Genomic DNA, 13,067 nt, shown 5'->3' on the forward strand with positions numbered 1-13,067 from the left:
CACTGATTTTTTGGTTAGATATTGTATATACTTGTTAGTATAATATATTGTTGCTATATCAGAACATTAATATATTTTAAAAATATATTTTTAATGAGAAAAGATAACCACACCTTTTCTTTAAGCCACAGTGATCTTTTCTATACCATCATATTGGCAGTCCTATTTTTTTAACATGACATTTGGTTTAAATGTGTCCTTTCCATCACCAGATGCCGTTATCAAATTAGTTTGCTCTGACTGATCAAATCCTTTTGCATGAAAGTGCCTCTATAATGAAATTCTCCTCCTATGCAGTGCGAGACTATGTGGCACTTAAGCCTCAATCAGACTCTGAAAATAGGTGCATCGGATTTCTGTTGAGGCCCTGCATAGGAGTAAGTTTCACCCTCCATGAACATTTCTGTCCCCTAGAGTGTAATATATGTGATCCAGCTCATTCTAGGTTGCTTTAACTGCAGGTTTACAGATGATATGAGTTCATGCTGTTATGCATTTTTAATTATTCATATCCAGATTTATCTTAATTAACATCTGGAAGTTAACACAAATATTAATTCCTAAATAAAGCGTCTACTATCTCCAGTATTTTAAATAGTATTACTTCTGTAAGCCATATCAAAGCCAAGACTCAAATATCTGGAAGACTGGACAAACAACCGGATACTAATTTTGGGCTCGTCACTGTGAAGTTAACAGGAACTGATGATCAGCACCTTGTAGGATCAGGCCCTTTCCCTGTGAAAATTCACAGGACTTGATAGAAAGCAGAGATAAAATCTATTATCTGGTATAACCTATTAACCTATAACCTATAAACATTTCAGGTTTGCTTGGTGGTATAGAAGTAAGATTTTGGCAACTTCTTGTCCTTCTGACACTAAATCTGCATTAGAGTAGCTGAACAAATGGGCACACGATATTTATTCTCTTGTTTGCAGTATGACTCATTATTGATACAAGAGAATAATCTACAGAGACCGAGATGTGCTCACTTTAAAAAAAAATGTAGATTTTATTTTGCTAAAATAAAACAAAACCAGATCAGATTCTGTTCTCACTTTAAATTTTACTAAGAACAATTCTCACATCATTTCTGTCCTGACTAACCTGTTTGCTCTCTCTGTCTAGTGATTCTCTCTTCTGTTAATTAGTAATACAGGATGCTGAGAATTAGTTCACATGTAAGCTGTGAGATGAACAAAGCATCTAGAATTGCTTCCTACAATGATCTGCTTATTTCAGCCAAATCAGTGCTGAATTTTGGGGCATAACAGTGACTCTTAGTGGTGAACCATGTTTATTCCAAACTGTGTGTTTCCTACAGGATCTACACATCTACTACCAGACTCTCTTGTTTGAAAGAGACAAGTAGAATTAATTTGGTTATCAATTACATTCTGTCAGGCCCGCCCTCAGGCATATCAGCATACGCAGCTGCGTAGGGCACCCAAAAATTTGGGGTACCCCGGGTCTTAGTGTGCGCCCTCACGCCTCTTCCTATCCCTGTTCTGACCTTTCCTGCAGGTTCCCACCACTGCTGGCTGCTACAGCCTGGTGAGTTTTCCTCCAGAGGGGATCCAGTACTTAAAGGTGAAAAAGCCTTCCAGCCTGCCAGACCTATGAGCACAACACTGAAACTGTTAAAGAGCCATTCAAGTGGTAATGAAGCCATTTAACAGGCATTTGCCAACTCCCAGGTATATACCATCAGTTTCTGAATTCACTGACAAACAGTTGTGCATTACTGTAATATTTACTTTACTCAGAACACGTTAGTCTACAGGACCTTAGTTTAAATTTTGCTTTAAAAGTAGTTCATTAGTGTGTTGCTGAAGATTATAAAATCATATCTCTAAAAAATCCTTGCATAGATTTTTTAGATGCACAATCTGAGTATTCATCTTTAGCCTTAAATACTTGGATCTTCAGACATACAGTTTTTTAAATAAATCCTTCAAAAGACCACCCTCATCTAAAATACACATGCGAGCCTGGGCTACCATCAGGCATAGGGGCACCAGTTTAATAATACTGCATAAGGCCCCATAAATCCTAAGGCTGGCCCCTGCATTCTGTTATGCAAATACAGTGGTAACCATTAGAAAAAATCAACATTTACCCATAACCACCACAGCAAGTATTTCCCATGTTCAGCACACGGCCATGCTGTATTGTCTTACATACCAGAATTTGGTATAGCAGCTTGAATAAATGTTATTTTTGCGCGGGTGGAGGTTATTTTCTGGTGAGTTCTCTTGCTACATAACTCAAATTGCTTTTCAATCATTACTTTACTGATATAAAATATATTCTCAGACTATTCTGATATCAGCATTTAATGATCATGGCACCACGCTATAGATTTGTATATTTTATTTAGCACTTTGAGGATTTTCTGTGTTAATACTACAAACCTGGAATAATCAGCCTGTATTACTTGAGCTAAAGATGCCGTTTTGAATTATCACAGTTTTAGATATACTGAGTTTGCTTTTTTTAATTTTTCCAACACTATTAGATCATGAGATAATCATTTAGAATATTAATCACTTTAAAAAAAAGACTGACATTAAAAAATAAAAGCACTGAACTCAATTACTAAAATAAAACTTTCAATTAGTTATTTTCTCTCTGAGAAATCTCTTAAATAATTCAAATATTTATTAAAAAATTAGGCTTCTTTCTGGCTAAGCAAACAATTATGTAATGTTATCAGTAGCACAACCTGAACAAGTAGCGTTTCACAGACAGCAAGAGCTATCAACAGTCAGAGAAAAATATGCAGCATCTCTAGAAGTATTTTAAACAGTAGTGTTATAGCTAATCTGTGAAACAAACTAAGCTAAGTGTTTATTGTAATAATATCACTTTGTTAAGCTACGCATAAATGTTAAAATACTGAAGACAAAACATAACTACTCCCTTGTGAGGGTTCCACTGAATTATCCATGAGGCACATTGTTGGTTAACTCTGATATTTTTAAATTAAAAATATACACAGTTACATAAAACAATGCTAAATCCATTTTCTTATTGCAAACAATACCTCTGAAGATAATCTACAAAATGAGAGCCAAAGCCTGCAGCCTCTATGGCAACAGGGTTGGGCCCTTCGCTTTCTTCAGAAATTCTGAACAGCACAGAGCTAATTATAAAACTAAAGGAAATGAACCAAACTGCCCCTTCCTCCATGGCCTTCTGTGTCAGAGAGACAAATCCACACAACTCCTCTTCTTCGAGTGCCTGGAAGTTATGGTTTTTCTTTTCGCAGCGTCACATCAAGTCTTTAAAATAAACAAAACAATAAGTCAGTGCTATGCAACACATTGCTACTTCTTTTCCCAGTCTTGAGGTTCCAGTCCTGCAGTATGCTGAGAACTTTCATTGACTTTCACTGCTCCAGTGTTGAATACTTCAGACGGTCCCTTTGGGCCCTATCCTGCTTCTACTTAATATGGAAAATTTAAAGGCCTGATGCTGCTCCCTTTGTTGTCAATTGCCAAATTCTCTTTGATTGAGGTAGGAGTAGAACTGGGCCCAAAGTGTGTGTATATGGGGGAACTAGGCTACACAATGGCTTCATTTAAGGATGTATCCAGAAACACATTTTTGCCATCCATCCCAAAGAATCCCTGGCAGCAATGTGGGCATACGTTCTGGAATTTAAAATAAACTTGCAATGCAGACACCCAATATCCTGCCAGCATAGATGAGCAACTCATCCATTTGCTCGAGCATGTTGATTACTGAAATCTGAGATATACTTATAAATGGAAGTGAATGTAGATTTATATTTGCACTACATCATTTTAAAGCAGAGAGCTAGATTCCTTAAAGGAATAATATAGAGACATTATTTACGGAACTTTCTGCCATGAAAATGAAGAAATGGCTAGACTAATGGTTACTCCTAAATGTCAATATTTGTAGAAGGCCAGTGTTTTCTCCATGCTGAAATGCATTAATGTCTACTGTACCTCTATGTGCCATTTTCCATAAATATATTTAAATAAGGCTTTGATCTCTAAAAATACAGCAAGGTTCACTGCAAGGGTGGACTTCCCCCGCCATGCTTTCTGCTGCAGGCTTTGGCTATTCCCTTTGTATACATTTCTTCCTCTGAAAGGCAGACACAGAAACCCTGGAATGGATGCTTCTACCACCATTAACTCCTGTATGGCAGGTGAATGAGAATTCTCCTGGGTCTCTGAGGGACCTGCCCTGGACAGCAGAAGTTCCCCATATCCAAACCATCCTCTGACCCCCTGAATGTGCCCCCTGGCCAACCTCTGGTTGTGCTCTGGCCCTGCAGTGTTCTTTAGGAAGGGAGCATCATAGATTTGGGATGTGAGAAGTATCTTGTGAAGCTCTTGTTCATTCCTTCCATGTCCCTGTTTCCATCCCACACAGCTTTGCTCCCCTCTATCTTTGCAAATGGAGAAGAGAATCAGGGCACCAGTAAAAGTGATGCTGTCTCTAATTGTAATAAGAGTAGCATTTATTAGTTAAAATTAAAAATCTGAAAAATATCTCCCCATTATGCCTTTGATGAATCCATCCCTCAGTTTCATTGGTATTCTTTAGAATAAGGAGCTACCATCACATTAGATCATTATTTTTCTTTGTAGAATACAGAGTGCTGTAAAGCTCTCCTGGAGGCATACTGCATATTTATGTTCCCACAAGATCAGTATTGTTTTTAAAACATGCAAAATGCTTCAGCTTACTGAATACTTTGTTTAAAGGGAAAAAAAGAAAGTTGTCATTCAAACCACAAAACAGAAAACATGAGAGCACACCACCAGACAAAAGCCTTGCAAATGGATATAAATTAAAAACCACAATAAGCTAAGGGCTAGGCAGATTCCAGAGAGGTTTCAGCAGAAAGGATATTGAACAGATTTGTGCAAAGCTATCAATGTCAATGAGAGGGTGTTTATGGGTGAAAACTGATTTTTGCAAGAATTTGATTATGAACAAGGGTGAATTTTTGCCATTTTGGAAAATGGACACACATTTTTTTTGGCATGAGAAATAGCAATTCAGCTCGGAATTTATCACAAATGTTCACACATTAGACTCAATGAAAATTTGAAGTTCTCATCGATGAACTGTGTCATTTTTGCTGCAAAAACAGTCTTTTGCTTTTGTGGAAAACAGAAAAATTGGTGACGCCATAACATTTTTTTGCTTTTTTGTCAAGTTCCATGATTATTTTTAACATCTGTTTTGATAACGGTACGCATTTTTTCCCCACAGCTCCAAGACTGAGGCTATGTCTACACTATGGACCTTACAGCGGCATAGCTGTAAGTTGTGTCGCTGTAAGATCTCCCGTGTAGCCGCTCTTTGCTGGTAGGAGAGAGCTCTCTTGCTGGCATAATTAAACCACACTCAATGAGCGGTGTTAGCTATGTCAGCAGGAGAACCTCTCCTGCCAACATAGCACTGTCCATACCAGCACTTTTGCTGGCAAAACGTATGTCGGTCAGGGAGGTGTTTTTTCACATCCGTGGCCAACAAAAGTTTTACTGACAAAAGTGGTAAGATAGACAAAGCCTAAGTCTTAACTAGGTATCTTGTGCCAGGGGGGGAAGATGTGCGTGTGTTTTAATAGGTGGACAGGCCTGCATGCCAGGGTTCTATTCTTGGTTCTGCCACAGATACCATGTACAACCTTGAGACAGTTTAAAGTACAGTTTTATTCTGAAAAGTGACTATAATGGTTCCTTCTTATTCCACATCTCAGTTCTCCATGGGAAGTCAGAGTCCTATCTGCTTGCTTATTTATAATTGTGCTACTAATAGAACAGAATTTTTCAATGAATCAGTAATGCTATCCTGCTTCCGGAACTAGGAACTAACACCTAGGGAGTGCTTTTTTGTACATTAGAAACCCATTTTTTATTAAACTCATTCTAAATCATATCAGCAGACTATTTTGATATGTATAATTAGTCCAAAGTGAAATAGTGAAAGCAATGTTAGGGTAAATGATTCAACAGCTGATAGGTACTGGAAGTCAATGGAACTGTACAAAGTATTTATATCTACACTAAAATCTTTTTTTTTTTTTTTAATTTTGGAAAATTTGTCCATTTTCTTGATTTTAATTTTTAAAATTGACATTTTGGGGGAAAACTCTTTAACATTTGGAATTTTCTTTCAGTAAAGATTGGTTTTCACAATGAAACATGGTAAAACTTCATTGAAAAGCAACATTGTGGGACCATGAAGCTGCCCAAAATGAATCTGCAAAATTTTAAATGAAATTTCACACAAGTGGTAATTCTTGCATGGCCCAAGTGGTTATTTTAAGGATAGAATCTATATTTTCCCTGAATTAGACAGCTGAATAAAAAAAGCCAGTGACAATAATGAAAAGTCCCATTATTCCCTGTTTTGGCACATTTCCAACTCGTTATAGACAAGATCATGATGTTATAATTCACCCTAAGTACCAGGCAGCAGCTGTTGCGCTGCCCCTGGAGCAGTCTGAAGGGGACATTGTGACCCTGAGTATCCCAACCTCCATCCTGGTCTTCCCAGTGCTCTGAGGAAGGTATTAAACTGTGCTGGGTCTATCCTTGGTGCAGTATTATAACACCCTGCTACACAGCCCAGTGCACTAGGTGGGTATAGCCAAGGGTCTACCCATAATGCACCCCTTCCCACCCACCTGTGCAGGTGGGGCACGTAGGAGCTCTGTGGAACCTGCTGCCCATCACTGGCTGCTACCAATGACAGGAATTGGCAGTGCAAGGAAGAACCTTGCATACCTTTGCAGCCATACAGGATGGACCGCAGTCTTACCTTCTGCTCGCCTGCTTTGGTTATGAGGTGGCTTTAGGAGCCATGTGCCAAAATACTGCCTCCATGTTAACAACTGTGACTGATTATTGAACTGCTCCCATTACCCAAAGTCCAATTTTGGGAAGGAGGGGCATAAACACACTGGAAATGAAGTCAGGGATTGCTGTGAAGGGCATCAAGAGAAGAAGGGAATTTAGAGCTTATCCAGAGCTCATTAAAATAAATGGAATGACTCCCATTTACTTCAATGAGCTTTGTAGCAGAAGCTTGGAATGTGCCATTGAAAAACAAACCTGTAACTAGTGAGACATGTGCCCTTCATCGCCCTGATCACTTTATACCTTTTCCAATTCCCCCCACCCCATCTGCCATATGTCTTTGTTTTTAAACCTGTACAGTCATCAGGACAAGGACTGTGTTTGCCTCTGTTTGGAAAGCAGCTAGAACACTTTAAACTCCACTGTGCTATAAATACGTACAATTCAATCATCTTGAGTGCAGCAATGAAATACCATTTTTTCTGTTTGAACGCCCTGGATTAGGCTCTTGAAAAGAAAACTGAAAAGCATTTGGTTTTGCAACAAATGATATGGAATTTACCTAGCCCTCAGAGTCAAACTGCATGGTCATAACATTACAATATAATTGTCATTAGTTGTCAATTCTTACTCCTGCTCCATAGAAGTCATTTCCGGCTCATTTGAGAGGCAGCTAGTTCTGGGTTCAAGAGAAAATAGGCAGCAGTAAACATTTTCTCTGCATTTCTCTCTCTTTTAAAATGTGAAATTATATTTTGGGATGTAACTAACTGTAGTGAATACTGGTGATTGGGCAATAACATAAAACAATGTTAACATGAATGTAACAGTTCAGTGTGTACATTACACTGATTAACTCAGAGGAATCTCTTTATGGCTATTTCCTTAGAACATATTTGACTGTGGGTGGGACATGTACTACAAACAGACTCTGTACACCTAACAATAATGTCCCCACAGGCCTCTCCAGTCCCCTCTACACTTCCTGTGCTATAATTTGCAACCTACACAGGAAAGGTTATTAACGAGATAGCAATTTTCTCCCAAGCAGTTTTCCTTTTCAGGTATCCTGATTTATTTGGCACATACAGAAAGCTGACTGTCCACAGAAGGATGTTTTGAATAGAATGGATGCAGCCCCACTTCTCACCGTGTTCTTCTTCTGTCTCTGTTTTAGGTATCTGGGTAAATCCCTGATGTCACATGCCCACAAATATCAGATATTTGCCATTTACAAGAGAGATTTAAATGTGAGTTTTTGCTACAGGCACTGAGTCAATCAAGGCTCTCCAGGACTAATAGCTGGTATGTATATAAGGTGAATACAAGTATTTTGGATTTTTTACATCACCTTTCTCTTCTGTGGCTATATAGGCTGAATTCTCAAAAGAATTTGATGGGAATGTCTGACCACAGATGAGGAGGCATCAGGAATCAATACAACAGACACACAACTACATGGCTGAAAATGTAAACTGCATAAAGAAAAAGAGGGAGACTGAAGAGAATCTTCAAAAACAGTGGCTGGTTCCAAAAAAGTAGGGAAAGAAGTCAGATAGGACCTGCAGATGCAACCTCCCTCTTCAGAGACATTATGACTAATGTGCACAGAAAAAATATACTTTACCAAAAAAATACACTATAATCTATCTTTTGGTGTAGCACTGGAATAACAGTTTAATCATCAAAAGGGCGATTTGAATTAATGCCTTTGATAAATTTTAACTTCTTCAGAAATGGCAGTGTTGAGCCATCTATAGTTATTAATCTGAAATGGAAAACCAGGATTGTATTTTAAGGCTGTGCTGGTTAAAGATCATGCAATTAATTCAAGACTCATTTGCCCCAGAACACTGCAAAATTGTTTTATCCCAGATAAAATCTGGAACTTGGCCATATTTTAAAAGTTTTTGCAGAGCTGCCCAGCGGGGCAGGGGGGACATGTGGAGCAATTTGCCTCAGGCCCTGGGCCCCGCAGGGGCCCCCACTAGAGTTTTTCAGGGCCCTTGGAGCGGGGTCTTTCATTTGCTCTGGGGGCCCTGGAAAACTCTCACTTCTTCCGCTCCAGGTCTTCGGCGGCGGGGGTCCTTCCGCCCTGACCCCTCACCACTGAATTACCGCCGAAGCAGGGGCCCCCTGCCACCGAAGACCCCAGGCCCCCAAATCCTCTGAGCAGCCCTGAGTTTTTGTCATCATAGTATCCACTCTCATTACCCATAACTTGGTGAAAGTGAAGTGTTGTGTGTCTCTATCTAGGGATTTCTACAGTGCTCTCCTTCCATACTGTCTGAGTGTGTCTTAAGGTCAAAGCAAAGGCATGGGAGCCAGAAGGGTGCTAGGGTATAATCCCCAGCTGAACCACTGATTTACTGTGCATGCAGTTTAAGGTATGTCAGTCAACCCATCTCGCAATTTGAGTACATCATGGCCCAGCTTAAGTGAGTAAATCAGTGTAATTTTTTGTTTCTGAAAAGTGTCCACACTCCATACTATAAATGGAGTAAGTCATCTAATGAATGGGGTAGGTGGATCCTAGAAATCAGTTTGCCGCAGAAAAATGTGGAATTTGCATTTTCACAGAGAATCTTTAGTTTTTACATTTTGTGAAAAACTAAAAACATATACAGCAGAACCGTGTTTATCTGAGGCTCCATTATCTGGTTCTCCATATTAACCAAACCGGGGCTGACAGCCTGAGCCCTGCAACCTGGGGCTGACCCTGGTCCCAATTAGACCAGATAAACAGGGTTCAATAAACCATTGTGTTCAACTGATACCTATATATATTGTGTCTAGGGAAATTAAACTTCAGTTTTTCATTTTAATCACAGAAAAACATGGGAGTTTGTTTTATTGGAGAATTTGGGGGGGTTTACCACAGAAAACTAGGTCCCTGCTGGTCAGGGACTCACTGACGTCAACAGCAAAACCTTTGTGAAAGAGGAGGAAATGGCTTCTCAAATGTGACAATCTTATCTAGTAATTCAGAAAATGATTTTCAGGGCTTAATTTGTAATGAAAGAGGTGCTAGGGCTCAAGTAAATAGATGCCAGGGCTCAAGCAATTATTTTACATTAATAACTGATGCAGCAAGCCCAGAGGTGCTGGGGCTATCAACTGCCAAGCCTAGAGGTACCAGGGCTCAGCTCTGAAGCACTGATGATCTCATTGCAGTGGCAAATATAATGTGGTTTCACCCAATCCATTCCTGTAAATCAAGTAAACGTAATGCCAGCAGCTAGCTAAAAACTATCTTACTTATCTGTTTCTGATGCTTCCCTCAGCTCTTCATCCAGTCTGCGTGAGTAAAAGTTAATGATGTAGAGAAGAAACAAAGAAGAAGCAAGCAGAGCATGAGAGAGAAGCAAAGCAATAGCAAAGCAAAGAACAAGTAAGGTACATGCTTCTAAAATATTCACTCCATTTTCTGCACTGTCCCTAACGTTCTTATATTCAATATTGCGTCATTTCTGCCTGTTCAGTTTTACCTTCTTTTACTCTGTAACTCCTTGTTGAGCTCATCTGGCGGCAGACACATAAAAGTAGCAGGGGTTTGAGGCATGCTCGCTGTATGAAGCTGAAAACATTCCATTGCTCTACCAGATACAATTAAATTAGCTGCAGCCTCAGCCAAGTCAAGGATTTTTCCAGTTTTGTAGGTTTTAGTTGCAAAGGAGGCTGATCTCAACAGCTCGAAGGGGGAAGTAAGACAGGAAATTACATACAAGTAAATGCACAGGAAACCTCTCTCAATCAGCTGTTGAGGTCACCTATATATGAAAGGCTGTTTCACACATGTTTACTCCATCATGGACAGTAGCACGAGCTGCAGAGCAAGAGTTTTACCTCATTCTTCTCTTAAAACACTTCTCTTCATCATACCTTACAAGATAAAAGTGAATGAAGGGGAAACATCTATAAATTCAAATAATATAGAAGTAGAAAAATGAGCAAACTTTATTTCACTGTTATCCTCAATTAAAAACCAAACCAAACCCCAAAACAAAAACCTAATCTATTTCGAATACCTCCTGATTAAAAACAAAACAAGAAGAAAAACTGGCATGAATCCATCTTTTGTCCATGGGTCCAGCTGTCCAAAATATCAGGATACATGGGGGCGGAGGCAGAGAAGGTCCCGCCAGTGGAGGGGAAAAAAAACCAAAAAAACAGGAGTGAGAAGTATCGGGACAAATTGCATCCTGACCGATGTTGTTGGCAATTTGTCCTGGTATTTTGCACTCCTGTTGGGTTTTTTTTCCTCCACTGGCGGGACCTTTCCCCCCTCCCCCATGTGTCCCGATATTTTCTTGATCCCATCTGGTCACCCTAGGTCCAGCAGACTTGCTATTGGTTAAGGGGCAAACCCTGCACTAGTCAACAAAGGAACCAGGATGCTAACTCTTGCATTCTTTGCTATATTAATTCTTCTAATCAGAGCAGGATTACTCATGGCAGGCAGGGAAGAGGCAAACTGGAGCACAGTACACTGCTCTTCTTGCTGCTGGCAGCAGAGTATGCCCTCACAACCTGGGATGCAAGACACAACTCCTGGCCCCTCAGATCACACCCCTTGTTCAGATACAGAAATGTGTACAGAAAGAGTAGAGGCGGAAAAAGAGACAAGGGGAATGACAATGACTTAAAAAAGGATCAAACAGGGAGGGATGAGAAAGTTGCCATGAAGTACAGAAGAAGAAAGGAAAGAAAAAATAAAAGGGAAAGGGCTGAGGACATTTGCAGAGAGCATTTACACTTTTCTGGGACATTAATTCATTTCAACTTTTTGAGATCAAAAACTGCCAAGTGAATATTATAACTACTCCTCATCAACACATTTATCCTGCTGGTAAAGTAGTTGCACAGATAATTAAATATCCTCAATCTGTGCATCATCTTACTCCCCAGAACATCCTTCCTCAATTGCACTGAACTGTCTTTACCAGTATCACTATGCTGTCCACAGCTACTGAACCTGAGGAGCTTGCATGTCTCAAAACATCTCATTTCCTGCCCTCTGCACCCATATGTTTTTGAAATGCAATTAAAAGATATTTGTTAAATCTATCGTATAGATGAGGGGTCGGCAACCTTTCAGCAGTGCTGTGCCGAGTCTTCATTTATTCACTCTAATTTAAGGTTTCGTGTGCCAGTAATACATTTTAACATTTTTAGAAGGTCTCTTTCTATAAGTCTATAATATATAACTAAACTATTGTTGTATGTAAAGTAAATAAGGTTTTTAAAATGTTGAAGAAGCTTCATATAAAACTAAATTAAAATGCAGAGCCCTTGGACCAGTGGCCAGGACCTGGGCAGTGTGAGTGCCACTGAAAATCAGCTCGCATGCCTCCTTTGGCACGTGTGCCAGAGGTTGCCTACTCCGGTATAGATTTGAGGTATTTTTGTATGCATCTCTGACAGCTACACTGATTAGCTTGTGAAATATAGAACAGCATCCATACTCATCTCAGATTGTCATCTACTGCAGAACTGAAAATGAGGGAGAGGCTGAAATTATTTAGTAAGATTAAAAAACTTGGAAGACAATCACAGTTTCTTTATGGATCGTTATTGCAAAATTACATTATCTCTGACATGCATTATTTTTTAATTCTGTGTGTCAGACATACCCAGTTTTGAACAACTCAAAGGAAGTGTGCTACAACCCCTTCTTTGCAAAATAAATCTTCACCAAGGGAAGAGTATGTACACTCTAGTGTGAAGAACCTTTCTTTTAGAGCTGTCACAAGCACCTCCAACGAGGGCCGGTATTTCCTTGCTTGCCCTACTACTACTTATGGAAGCAATATGGTTTCCTCACCGGGCTAATATGATTTGACAAAAGATAATAGATGAGCCCCAGGACTTTCACTGTGCAAAATATAGTGATCTTATCAATTGGCTATCTTTAAATTGTTGCTTCCGTCCTAAGTGCAGTAAGATTAAAGACAAAAAGTACAGTAAGACTTAACTGCAGAGCAACCATTCGAAATACAGTGTGAAACTCATGAAAGGATTAAGCTTTCTTGTGCAGCCTTCAGATTACGATCAGTTAATGAAGAGTTTTCTCTGATTAGATAATAACTTTTCTTGTGTTTCATTGACTGAATGCTTTACTGCTTCAGAGTGGGATGGAGTTCTTGTGGAACCAGGCAAAACTAGAATTGGCTCACTCCTGCTTGTGCAGCTGAATTAGTGCTGACTCTTAAT

At 39.4% G+C, this 13,067-nt stretch overlaps 1 protein-coding gene across 5 annotated transcripts in view; it reads right to left on the bottom strand.

Moving 5' to 3' along the window:
- Window positions 1–2,227: 2,227 nt before the first annotated feature.
- The window catches only part of PRUNE2 (prune homolog 2 with BCH domain), a 160,728-nt gene continuing 149,888 nt past the window's right edge, over window positions 2,228–13,067 (bottom strand). The window contains exons 15-18 of one of the 5 annotated variants that reach the window (XM_032774967.2): window positions 10,701–10,736; window positions 10,113–10,151; window positions 7,486–7,533; window positions 2,228–3,287 (exon numbers count right to left, since the gene is read on the bottom strand). In XM_032774967.2, coding sequence (XP_032630858.1) covers window positions 3,254–3,287; window positions 7,486–7,533; window positions 10,113–10,151; window positions 10,701–10,736 — 157 coding nt within the window. In that variant the 3' untranslated portion in view covers window positions 2,228–3,253. The remainder of the gene's footprint in view (window positions 3,288–7,485; window positions 7,534–10,112; window positions 10,152–10,700; window positions 10,737–13,067) is intronic. The other 4 variants (XM_075067290.1, XM_075067291.1, XM_075067292.1 and 1 more) reach the window with 4 other exon arrangements.

Source organism: Chelonoidis abingdonii, chromosome 6 (assembly GCF_003597395.2).
Source record: "Chelonoidis abingdonii isolate Lonesome George chromosome 6, CheloAbing_2.0, whole genome shotgun sequence".
Lineage (NCBI taxonomy): Eukaryota > Metazoa > Chordata > Testudines > Testudinidae > Chelonoidis > Chelonoidis abingdonii.